The 13,543-nt window shown below is 40.8% G+C and overlaps 1 protein-coding gene across 2 annotated transcripts in view; it reads right to left on the bottom strand.

The window, feature by feature from the left end:
- Window positions 1–3,656: 3,656 nt before the first annotated feature.
- Window positions 3,657–13,543, bottom strand: part of RETREG1 (reticulophagy regulator 1) — a 113,351-nt gene continuing 103,464 nt past the window's right edge. Inside the window, exons 4-9 of one of the 2 annotated variants that reach the window (XM_037063034.1) lie at window positions 12,292–12,418; window positions 10,064–10,148; window positions 7,319–7,456; window positions 6,453–6,517; window positions 6,076–6,202; window positions 3,657–4,205 (exon numbers count right to left, since the gene is read on the bottom strand). In XM_037063034.1, the coding sequence (XP_036918929.1) occupies window positions 3,715–4,205; window positions 6,076–6,202; window positions 6,453–6,517; window positions 7,319–7,456; window positions 10,064–10,148; window positions 12,292–12,418 (1,033 nt within the window). In that variant the 3' untranslated portion in view covers window positions 3,657–3,714. The remainder of the gene's footprint in view (window positions 4,206–6,075; window positions 6,203–6,452; window positions 6,518–7,318; window positions 7,457–10,063; window positions 10,149–12,291; window positions 12,419–13,543) is intronic. The other variant, XM_037063035.1, reaches the window with a different exon arrangement.

Below are 13,543 nucleotides of genomic sequence, written 5' to 3' on the forward strand. Positions count from 1 at the left end.
ACCCCTGTGTGAAAAGATAAGAATTAGCTTTCCAATTGTATGCTTAGAGAAAATGAGGTGGTGGTTTGGGGATGTGAGGTGACTTTGACATTGAGCCTTAGGGTCATAGTATTAACATCAGAACCAGAATGTGTCCTTCTGACATTCCATACCAACCGAAATGTTTTGGTGGAAATGGGGGGATAACACCCAAAATATAGTCCCGGGACTGTCTAATTTCATCATGGTAACAAATGACCTCTGACAACAGTTTAGTGACGGTTTTCAGAATAATTCCACCTTATAACTAATATAGTTGGAGCAATGTAAAGACTACATCAACCTAAGTCATAAACAGAAAAAGGAAACATTTCAATCACTTTTTCTTAAATGTAGATTTACTTCCTGCCTAAAATCAGTATGCTGGCATTCCCCTTTTTAAAAGGAAGAAAGTTGGACTTAAGTCAGATGTTGGAGAGAGAAGCCTAAATGTGTTGAGGATGTTTCCCAGTTGCAACACCGTGTACAAATGTCTTTTCCTTAGAGAATACTAAGATTTTGGGGGGGGGGGTCATAAAACAGCAAAGATGCTTCAGAATGAGAATACGCACACTGCTTTAACCCTGGGTTGATCTTCCAAAGCAGGCATGCCCTTCCTGGGCCCTGCTCTACTGTTTCCGATCAAAATGCATGATCGATGTTTGCCGTTCCCATCATATGGTTCTGCTGAGCATCTTCTACCAGAAATGAGCAAAACCATTTCTCTACAACTCTATATATTTTTAAATCCATGCTTCAAATGTTAATGACTGCATAAATCCTCATGGTAAGGGATATATAGGCCCCCACTATATGGGATGCATCACAGGGTTTATTGTTACTAAATCTTAAAATCAGAAACAAGGTTATATATAATGCTCCCCCACCAAAACAAACAAACAACAGGCATAGACACACACAAAACAAAAACCCTCACCATCCCTGATTGTTTGCATTAAGAATGCCATTATTGCATTGTGTAAATTTGTAATTGTATCTTGAACAAATAAAATTGAAGTGCATACATGGTTATAATGCTGCTGTCCCTAGCGAGCTAGTGTGTCTCCCCCATACTGCTAGTCTAACGCATTTTTCTTCCCTCCTCTATCCTCATGTCCTCCCCATCCCCAGGCCCCTTCTAATATATAGTTAATAACAACTGATTCTGGTACATTGTTCATACTATCAGCTCTTGAGTTTATCTTCTCTTGTAAGCTTGTCCACTGACTTGTAACACATCCTTTAATCACTTGGATTAAGTTCTTGTTTTCCCTTCAATAAAGAAACTGAAATGACCTTTAAACTTTTTGACTTTATGCCAAAAATGTTTTTTAAATGAAGAAGCATACACATAGCCCTGACTGGTGTAGCTCAGTGGATTGAGTGCGGGCCTGTAAACCAGAGGATCGCAGTTCGATTCCCAGTCAGGGCACATGCCTGGGGTGCAGGCCAGTTCCCAGCAGGGGACTCACGAGAGGCAACCATACATTGATATTTCTCTCCCTCTCTCCTTCCCTTCCCCTCTAAAGATAAATAAATTTTTAGAAAACATTTTAAAAGAAGCATACACATAAAAAAAGAACCCTGGTCACAACTATTTTATAAATATGTGACTGTATTTTTCTTTATGTCCAGAAACTTATTGGATAGAATTCAGGTATATTCCTCCCAAAAGCACACAATTCATAGATCTAACACCAAGTTTTCATTTGTTCCAAAATGGGCAAGATAATGAAGGCACAGGCTCACTTTGTGTCAGTAAAGGACACCAAACACGGTCATGAGGCACCATCGACATAAGCACAGTCAATCACGAAAAGCAGGTGTTCAAAGTCTTCAGCAACTCCTCCCCCTTTAACATTTGGCAAAATTCAGTCTAGATATTTTAATACCTCAGAAAGAAAAAATAAATAAGACGTGCTACCTTAAAATGTCAGATTACCTATGAGTAGTCTTTAGAAATAGAAGGAAAGGGATAAACCAAACAGAGGGGACCACAGATTTCCTATACTCTTGGATTATCCTTCCTTTCTGAGGGTCTCAGATGTCTGCAGGCATCTGCAGAAATGCCAGCTGAACCGGAAGATTGAAGAGATTGTTGGTTGCTATTGCTGGCATGGTCCCTCAACACTAGTAAAAGCTGGATCACAAAAACCAAATTAGCTTGATTTCTGCTCTTTAGTCCTTTGTCAAAACACCTAAGTCAAATCTGGTTACTTAAAGGTGATCTACAAAGTGTAAAATAATGCTAAAATATATTCTAGCTTCCCAATGAGAAACAGATGAAATATTTAGACTTCAATGGTAAATAAACACACCTTAAAGCCAAGCTCGTTTTTCTCCTGTGGGAGAGTCTGTACAAACCACAAAGGCAGTTATTGTTGCTCTACTGAGGCTGACCACGTCACTCACAGAACAGACTGGGGACTAGTTTCATGATTTTAAGAGACGTTTTCCACGGCACTATATCAAACATGAGGGCTTAACCTACATCTGAGCAGACAGAACAGAGCTGCACTCACAATAACCCTATCACAAATGTCAGACAATTTACCCACAAAAACAGAGCCCAATCTCTGCTTACATCAAAACCACTGTCCACGTGATACATAATTAGTTGCTCGTGGTGGGTTAATATCACCCACTGCAGGACTGCAGCTGGCGGTCTATAAAGCAGGCCATGTAGAAGGAAGCCTAAGTCTACAACTCCTGAAACAACATGGAAATGTACCAGCTTATTCCAAGGAGTTAAATATATTTTAAGAATTTTTTCCCTAGGAAATTAATTTTGACATTATTTCACAAGTCCTTCAACTAAAGAGGCCCTGTCTGATAATTTTTGTCTTTTTACAACAAAATATCAAAAAGGTTCATCTGTTTCTAAGTATTAAGAACAAAGGAGCTGATATAGCATGTATTCATGATTCATGATTAATATTTCAGTGAATTACAATAAACTGTTTTTGCATGCTTGAAAAAGTAATTGTAAAGGAAACATAAGGAGTCATTTTATGGAAGGATGTCAATAATTTGGTACTTTCATTTTGCTTTAAAAACACCCCCTAATAATTCATCTCTGAAAGCATCGTATGTATGTATATGTTTATAGATGTATGTATATGTTTGCATGTGTGTGTATATACACACACAATTGACCCTTGAACAATGCGGGGGTCAGGGGCACAGTCAAAACTCCACATATATCTTTGCCTCCCCCCAAAACTTAACAACTAGTAGCCTACCATTGATCAGAAGCCTTACTGATAACATAAACAGTTGATCAACACATATTGTATATGTATTATATACTATATTCTTAAAAGAAAGCTAGAAAAACAAAAAATGCCTAAGAAAATTATAAGGAAGAGAAAATACATTTATAGTATTTATTGAAAATAATTCACAAAAAAGTGGACCTGTGCAGTTCAAACCCGTTTGTTCAAGGGTCAACTGTATATATGTATATATATATATATTTTCATTTCCATGCTCATTACATAAAAACTATCAGAGATATCAATCTATCAGTGTCAGCTGATACATATTCAATTAATTCACTGCAGAAGGGAAAATAAGACAAAATAATCTAAAGTAATCAGTAAAGCTCACAGTTCAAAAACATATTTTCCTTTTTTTCCCCTTGTTTGAATTTTTTTGGTAGTTTATCTGTGCTCTGTCGTACAAGCTGATTCCAGACTAATGGCCCCCGAGTAGATTTGAAAGGAAGCCTGAAGACTTCTTATTTTGCTGCACTTCTTCCTGGTCTTGTGAAAGTCCCAGTTCACTCTCAATCTGATCAAGCTCTGACTGGTCGAGGAGTTCAAAGTCATCCCCTTCTTCAGTGTCTGCATCCTCCCCTGGGCTGGGCATAGGCTGAGAAAGGGCTTGCTGTGCGCCCTCCATCTGGTCTTTGATAGCAGCAGTCACCGCCGCTGTGATGACGTCCCCCGCCAGGTTGCTCATCAGTTGAAAGGTTTGGTCACTGCTCAGAGCAAGCGTGAGACCAGCTGCTGACTGCCTCTCTCTGCTGGGTCTGGGACCGCTGTCCAACTGTTCCTTCTTTCTCTGGAGCTCCGCGGGCAAGCCGAAGCTTAGTTCCTCTTCATCGTTTGTTCCCATGCCATTTTCTAGAGATGGAAAATCTGAAAGGCCTCGAGAGAAAACTTCCTCACTTGGTCGGTCAAGATCTGTGAAATGTGTAACAGAAGTTCATGTTTAAGCACATGCATGAATTTGACATGCAAGAGCTAAAGTAAAAGTTTACATCAACTCCACCACACATGTTGGACCCCTCCCGAATCTGCGACACTGTCTATCCACAAGCACACAAACACCACGTGCCCCACCCCTCATCTTTAACTTTCCTTGGAAGCACAAAGCAGTGTACTCAATGACTGAACATTTAACCTGTCTAATGTTAGCTTGAAGCTTTTTGACTGAAGTTTTAAACGTTCACCATAAACAAAAACTTCATCCTGTTCCTGGGGTAGGAAATTAGCTTAAGCCAATGTGGATATGTATGAGCACAATATAAAAAAGTATTTCAACTGGAGGTTTCATGGTATCTGCAACAGCAGGTATGAAATATTCCCCAGTCTTAGCATTTTCATTCATTGAGATCCATCTATGTATCTGTAACCTGTGTTTGCTTAAAGCAATGAATTAGAAGAAGCTATTGCTCCCTCTCTTCCATGTCCAACCTCAGAGCACATGAAAACATCTGACTTCCCATAAATATAGCTGAAATTGACCACACCATTTTAACCAAACTCCTGTCTTGAATATATATACACATAGAAACACTTTTAAGATTCAGGACATTTGAAAGCAATGCCTGGTTCACAGGCAAACAGTGACTTTATTGTTTTTCACTTTTCATAGGAAATCTTTCAGTATAATGGTTAACCCCTTACAACACTGATCTGAAAGATTCAATCTAATTATGGAAGTCTCATCTGTGCGCTGGGTTGTTACTGCCTCTTCACTGTGTAAGTCTGGAACGAGATGCTTAAAAACAAAGTGTTTGTTTTCCAGGTCTTTGGATATTGAGAGTTTATAGTGCTTCCGCGGATCTCAATGATCCTCTTGTTCCAATGCACTTTAAAGATGAAGAAATTGAAGTCCACACACATTCTGTCACCTGCTTAAGGACACAGAGTCAGCTAATTAGAGAGGGAGCTAACACTCGGGTCCCCGAGTCCCCCAACCTGTCTCCTTTCAAACCCTGCACCACGTCCCTACTTTCTCTAGAAAAAGTGTTCCTGCATTTATTATTAAAAATAAGGTTTTTTTAAATTTTTAAACCCACTTTGAAGAAAAACATGAGAAACCTGGAGTCAGCTTCGGACTCAGGGAGTCTGCCCTCTACAGTTCCATCTCTGTTGGTGAGAACCAGCCCTGGGTATTCCTGATTAGCTTCTCTCTTCCCCTCTTCCCACACTTGCCATCAGCTTTCTCTATGTCACTAGATATATCAGACATTCATTTTGTTCACTGTCAATATTTATTTGTTTTCAAAATAAAGGCAGATTTTGGATATGGACTCACTTAAATTTTTTTCTCATCAAAAAGTTGTGGCTTTTGAGGTATAATCCACATGCTGTAAAATCTACCTCTTTAAAGTGTACAATTCAGTGGTTTTTAATATACGTATTTACAAAGCTGTACAATCATCACCTGTATCTAATTCTAGAACATGTTCATCATTCCAAACAGAAACTGGAAGGAAGGAGGAATCCACAGTAATTCCCAGCCACCTTCCCCTTCCCCCCAGGCCCCACAGCAGCCACACAGCCACTTTGCATCTGCGTGGCCTTGCCTATTCTGCACAATTCACGTAAACACACTTACACAGACTTGTGTGTCTGGCTCCTTCCATTTTGCCTAATGTGTTCAAGGCTCATCTACATTGTAGCAAGTGTCAGTATCTCATTTTGACAGCCAAGTGGCAGACCACTGCAGACACACCCGCTTTGTTTACCCACCCAGCAGCAGGGGACAGAGTTAAACTCTGGGCACACACTCATAGCAACAGGAAAAGGAGAAATGTGAACGCACCATCGGAAGTGTCTGTCTGCGGCGTGTACCCTTCTGAAAGGTTGAAGGTCCCATTGTCAGTCCAGGAGACCTCGGACACGTCTGTGTCGGACACGGACAATTCCTTGGCGGCCGCCCGCAGGCTAATCTGTGTTAACATAAATGCCAGCGGCACGCTGTGAACTCCTGTGGCAAATCTTTGTAAAATGCCCTACTAACACCAAAAATGTCAGAATAATAAAAACCATATGAGTATTTTCCTTTCAGAATGGTTCCATCATCTTAGAGAAATAGGAGGAGTCTATTAGGAAAATCATTCCGCTTTAGTGCATGTAAATAAATTTACAGTCAAATGACACAGGAACAAATTGAAAACTAAACAACAACAAAAAAAATACCTTAGGACAAAGAGCTGAAAAGTCTAATTCACTGTCATCTTTGTGACTTTTTTCTTTGTCTGCTTCTGTTGAGAAAAGATTTGGAAGCTTTCAGTTTCCCAGCCAGCTTAGACAGAGTGTATTTTATCCATTACATACCCTTACCCACATTCCTCATTTTCTCCAGAGCTTCCACGGAATTAAAGGTTCAAGCTTCACATATCGGCAAGGGTCTGATTTCCAAGGGAAATGGTCCACATCAGTGGTTCTCACAGTGCGGTCCCCGAACCAGTATCTTCCGCCCCCCTGGGAACTTGTTGGAAATGTACATTCTCAAGCGCTACCCTGGACCAGCTAAACCAGAACCTCAGACAGAGTGGGGCCTGGCAATCTGTGCTATAATAAGCCTTCCTAGCCACCAGGATGCTTGCTGTAGTCTGAGAATCTACAAGGTCAGGACAAGTGAAAAAGTGAAAGTTGATCACACGGGTTCTTTCTCTATGTATTTTCTTCTCCTTCCCATTCCTTTGATTCCTCTTACACAGTGCCCACACTCTCAGTCCTTACCTGTGTCATTTTTATTTTGCAATAGCCTGGCCCCAAATAAAACAAATTAAAGTGAGTAAATCATGAGTAGCATGTACAGAATGGTTGAATCTTTCTCTCCCTCCCCTGACAATTTAATGAAAAAGTCAATTCACTGTAAGTTTCAGGAAAGAATAAAAATCTAAATAGGAAAAGACTATGTTACTTGGGGGGACTAGCTTCTGAAGTAATATGCTGTAAAAAGGCTAAAACCCCCTGAAATGTTCTGAAGGTGATTTCATAATACTAGCTTGTTGATGTCTCATTTCCCTTGTGGAATCTAGAAGTCAAACTTTACCTACCAGATCTCTCACGTTTCTTCTGGTTAATATAGTCTCCGATTCCGAAATCCAGTTTCAGCAGTACTGACTTGATTTTGCTGTATATCTTTTGTCCCATATCATTACACTTACACAGGGGACACAAAAAGGCACAAAGTACTGAAACACAAGCAGGAGGAGAGTGCGGGTCAGGTGGTCTTTCCTTCAAAAGGCTACATCTTTTTGTATTCCGTTAAAATATTTCAGTTCCCTTACTGACAAGTAGGATTTTTTTTCTTAGGGAGATGCTTCTATAAAATAAGCTCATAATTTCAATTCTTCCCCCCTATAATAAAAACATTTAATTCGGCATACTTGCATACGCACACACACCCCGTGTTTACAGCCACCGTTTTCAAAGACTTACAATTAGATCAACTCCCTCCCTTCGATTCTTTTGACTTCACAATGTAGGCAAAGATTCTGTGCTTTCCAAACAACAGCCCTAGAGGAACTGTTTAACTTATTTGTTAAATGCCATTGCACCATGGGAAAGTTATTATTTATTTTCCTCTCACGTTGGGATATATTGGGATAATAACAATTTGGGGGCCGTTGTGAAGGACAGAAGAGATGAATGCAAACCATCTGAATCGCGCCTCGCCCATATTACACTCTCCTTCTCCGGCTCTCTTCTCCTTCGCCTGCAGAGCAAGGCAGCCCCACAGGCTGATATGCTACATGGATTCTATTCGGGAGAACAGATTTGAGCTCGGACCATTTGCCATCTGTGTCATGCATTAGCAATACAGAAAGAATTGAAGCTTGTACTGTCTTCCTCATATTTACTTGTTTGTTGTGGTTAGGAAATGTGCCTATTTACCTTTTAATTAGGAGCTACAAACTCAGACACCTCTAGAAGCCAAGGTGGTATGTGTGAATTTTAAAAGCTGGTGTGAGAAAAGTAGGGAAATAGGAGGGTTAGTTAAATGGAGCATGCGCACACCATCCAAAGGTGGCAGCCCCAAATTGTATTTTTCAGGAGAAGCAGGAAATCTATACTTTTTTTACAGAATTTTTGAGTTAGAGTTGCTGTGTAGTAAATGCATATACACAAAGTGTACAATTTAATGTGTGTTGACCTATGCACACAACAAAGAAACCATCACCACAACAAGACAGTGAATATTTCTACCACCCTCAGGTTTCCGAATGTTTCTATTAATTCTTTCCTCCTGCCTTTCCCTGATTTCTCCTACCTCATCCCCAGGCAACCAGCGGTCTGCTTGGTCACTAAAATTAATTTGAAAGACATATATATAAAATCATATAGTATATAAGGTCTGTCCTGAAGGTATCCAGCTATGTAATAAGAAAAATAGAGCCATTTATTGAAGAAGATACAAGATACAAGAAACATTATACATAGAACAACGACGCCTCAGTATTCAAAGTGGGCACCTTGGGACCTCACACAGTTCTCCCAATCGCCATCAGCTGTCCCATTGTATCTTCCTGGATCTCATCAATAGTCTGAAATCTCTGCCCTTCCAAAGGTGATTTTAGTTTGGGAACGGCCAGAAGTCTCAGGGCACCAAATCTAGGCTGTAGAGGGGCTGAGTCACCTGGGTGATTTGAGGTGTCGCCAAAAAACTCTGCACAGAGCTTGATGCGTGAGTAGGCACATCATTGTGATGAAGCTACCGACCACCAGTCGCCCACAGCTGCAGCCTTCTAAACCATCCAAATAGTTTCCATGGAGGAATGTTCAAGCTTAACGCAAAATTTGATACAGATGCGTTGCTCTACTTGCTCAGTCATTTTAAATGTGACAGCCACACAGTACACATGCTCACTGAATGGTGTCTACCGCCCCCACCGACTAAAACACTGAAGTCACCATCGTTCACACATGCACATTCCAGCCCACTCTCCTTGGCTGCCAGGTTACATCGATGTCTCGCAAACTGTTCTTATTATATCAACAGCGGCTGGATTTTTTCTGGACAGACTTCATATACTTTTTTAAAATGTGGCTTCTCCCATTCAATCTAATTATTCTGAGATTTACCCATATTGCTGCATGTATTAATTTTTTTTAGTGCCGAGTAGCAATCCATTGAATGGTCAGACCACACTTTGTTTATCCATGTATCTGGTGATGGACATATGGACTGTGTTCTATTTTGGGGCTACCACAGACAAAGCTGCTGTGAACATCTGTGCACGAGTCTTTTGGGACAAATGTTTTCACTGTTCTTGGGTACACGCTTAATTATGGAATGGCTCGGACATACAGTCGTTTTTCAGACACTGCCAAACTGATGTCCAAAGTGGCTGTACCATGCTACATGCCCACTTATAGTACGAGAATTCCAGTCGCCCCACAGCCTTTAGCATGATACGATCAGTCTTTTTCATTTTAACTATTCTGGTTAATGGTATCTTGTTGTAGTTTTAATTATTTTTTGAGCCACAGAACATGCACAAGGGCAAAACTATTTGTGTATCTGGGAGTGGGGAGTATAGCTCACTCATCATTTTAAAGCATAATTTACAATATAGTCAACCACTTATAATCCTGCCTTTGGCAAGTATCCCTCCAATTTTCAAATATAAACAGATCTCTCGGAAAAGGAGAAAATTTGCACAGGTGGAAATTAAAGAATAATCAACTTTCTTTATAATTAAGTACTCATCCCTCATCTTTCAAACTATGGAAGGTCTCGTTGACCATTAAATGATACCACATGCATCACACAAACTAGCCAGATGTTCCATACTTACGGAGGAGATAGCTGAGTATAACCCCAGGAATGTAACTTCCCAGGATCATAAAAAAGGTGCACACACTGCAGACCAGGAGACAAAACTAGAAATCAGAGAAATAACACATGACAGTTACACATAATAACACCAAGGCAGGCCAGAGGACAGGGTGCACACCCAGTTACTCATCTGTATGTGAGCTGTTACATCATGCCCAGTGGTTTTCAGTGTTCTCTTGCCCTTAGTTCTGGCTAGCAACTGCAGTGCTCAACCAGCCGTAGTCCATTTTCACACTTGGCAATAATCATTTTGACGTTCCAGAAGCTCATTTTGGCCCAGAGCACACTGTCTCCCATTAATCATGTCTGGGGCTGAATTACTGCCAGATGCAGGAGACTGGAGATTTACACGCCCCCAGAAACTTCTTTTACTCAGGATCACTCACTGAATATAAAGCAGCCTGGTAACTAAATCTGCGGGTTCAAACTACTTACTTCTGTGAGCCCACGGAAATTCATAAACACAGCAAAACACATTACAGAAATTAGAGGCATTTCTGCAAATGTTAACGGTAATTTGCACAGCGGATGAGCTGCTGGGATCACCCTTCTGGCCATCACTATCTCCCCATAACTGTAGCAGATCTACTCCCAGCTACGTCACTTAGAAACCAACTGCGAATGAAATGAAATTCCTACAGTGAAATGCGATTATGTTCCTTCCGTCAGTCATGAACCCCCCCTCAATTCTAGATTGTTTAAAAAATGTTAAAGATAAAGATAGAATAATTCTCTGATGAAGTCTTCATGTATTTTCTACACTCTAATCGTAAAAATAAACTATCTTCTTTTGCTTTAATTATAGTATTAAACCGATGAGCAAGAAAATAAGGAAATCTGAAGACCACACAAATAAGGGATTTGTAACTGATCAATAACTGATAAGAGGAAGAGCAAGGAGGTCTGCAATTCAGATTAACTTTGATTTTTTATTTTTTGGCATGGAGTTAATAAACTAACTCATCAAAAGGAGAACTACTTTATTAACTAATAGGTCAAAAAGATGAACCTGAGAAACTAAATTAACAGCTATTTCTGATGTAGCAGGAGCCCTTGAAGAACGTGGCACTCTAGTAGTAAGATGGAGGAGGAAAGATCTTAAAACTTGAAAGAACAAGCAAGTCTATAAAAGCATTGATGTACTCAGAATTCAATCTTGCGAAGAGACTTCATATTATCCTCTGAATCTGTAGTGTCGTCCTCTTAAGTTAATTAACTGGAGCCTATCAAGGCAATCCAATGAAGCTTTAAGGTCAGAATCTCCTACAAATGTTCAATCATTTTGATAAAGTGGGCAAAAAATGCACCCCCCCCAAAGGATATCTGCTCTAAAAAGTCTATCCATATACAACCTTGCTACTTTAATGTGTTCAAAATGTGTCCAAGAATAGTTCTACTATCTAGTACCAGTACTGAAGTCAAGAGCGTGCCTGTACTTGGTACAACGAGACTGTAAATGCCGATATTCCTAGGCTCTGCTTTCCAACTACAGGTGGATGGTGGAGACACTCACACATGATGCAGGGAGGCCAGGGCCCTGATGGCTCCACACCTGCCCCCAGCTCTCAGGTCGCAGCGGAAGCTGCCTCTACGCACAAAGATAACACACGTGTGCGTGCTTCTCCATGTGCCCCCTTCCAAACCACTTAGGACTCCTCCCCACGGGGCTTCAACCTACTTGGAAAACTACTCATTCCATTTATATAATCACCGCAAACTTTTTGTCAAAGGTTTCATTTCTTAAACAAGTAATGTGAGAATCTCCACTTTTTAGATTAAAAGTGAGACTCCGTTATCGCCAAAAGCCCCTCCCAAGGACTATGTGTTCACTTCCTCTCCCTTCAACTTTGGGACCAGGCTAAATACTCGACACTGAAATTCTTTGTAGGATATTTTTTCTTTTTGGTCTGGATGACAAGACCAGTCACCACTCGATTTAGTTAAGGAGCTAGATAAATATGTAAAAAATAGAAAACCAACCCAATTTCAAAATATGAGGTTGACGTTTTTTGTCATGCTAATGCCCTACTATTTCTGAATCTTGCTAATGCCAACTTCTGTGTTGCAGAAAATGATAAGCTGAATTGGAAAACACTCACAAGCAGATACAATAAGTTAATCCATTTGTTTCTAAGTTTACTACACATTTTAAAGTGCACAGTAATTCTCCAATGGGGCAGAACTTGCCTTGCCAGGGCTCTGCTGTTTGAAAAGAGACATTTCTTGAAGAAATATGCTGAAATTCATCCATGATTCTGCAATACAGTGGCTGAGCCTGGGTCTTTCATCTGGCTTGGAATTGATAACTTCCCAGCTAAAGAGAGAGAAAAAGAAAACAAAAAATTTAGTTGAACTTCGGATGATCCGACGTTCATTTGCTTCAGCCCATATTTACCGAGCGCATCCTGTTAGCCACGCTCTCTGGTACCCGCTGTGCAGGGGTAAGCAGGCCGGCATCTGCTCCACAAAGCTCAAACGCCAAGATCAGAGGCACAGGCTCAACGGCCAGCTACACAACTACCCAGCTGCAACTGGGGAAAGGTTGAGGGAGAGGTGTTGGGTTTGGACATCTCTGAAAAAGTCACTTGAAGCTAAAATCTGGATAAGCAGGAGTTTATCGTAAGGACCCAGAGAGTTCCTGAACAACATACGACATACACAGAGGCTCCACAGTGAGAAGGGGCTGACGGCACTATTCCGCACCGCTGGTGCGACCGCAGCAGAGTGACCCCGAGGAGCGTCATTGCACAAAGCTGGGAATGTAGCTAGTAGCTAGTAAACTAGGTTGGACGAAGCTCTGTGAGACTTGTGATGGGACTCCCCGTCCTCATCACAACATTTGTTGAGTCAATGCATGTCCCAAGCACCTACTGTGTCCCCGCCCTCATTGTCCCCCAGGAACCTCAGTGAGCTAAACACTAGTGATGGTCACCGCAGGAGGAAGACACAAGAGAATAGAGGGCATTGCCTACAATTACAATGACATGAAGTTCAACTTCCATTCTCGCCACCCTAACTCACCATGAGAATGTGGCAGTTCAAGCCCGCACTTCTTAGGGCCCTGCTAATACTGGTTTCAGGGCTTACGTCTCCGAAGTGACACCACATTTGCACACATTTGTTATTAGTCTAGTAAGTACACATATGCACACATGTTATTACTCCAAAATTGAAAAGGAGCCTAGTCTAATACTAAACCCCTAAAATCACCTCACTTATCTGCATGAAGATAACGTCTATAGCAAAGCTGACATACAACTGAAGGTGTTTAATACAATGAAATAACTAAAATTTCTGTTTTGTACTTAAGGACCATACCTATGTTCACAGTGAACTTCAAATGAATACGAAGAAAAACCTCAGTATCCATCCATTACCTTCCTCCTCTATTCAATAAAAAGTTATCAAGTCCCCCTACACATTCTATTCAGTGTGTTTA

The sequence above is a fragment of the Sturnira hondurensis genome, unplaced genomic scaffold (assembly GCF_014824575.4).
Source record: "Sturnira hondurensis isolate 20B ecotype Veracruz unplaced genomic scaffold, ASM1482457v3 Scaffold0014384, whole genome shotgun sequence".
NCBI lineage: Eukaryota > Metazoa > Chordata > Mammalia > Chiroptera > Phyllostomidae > Sturnira > Sturnira hondurensis.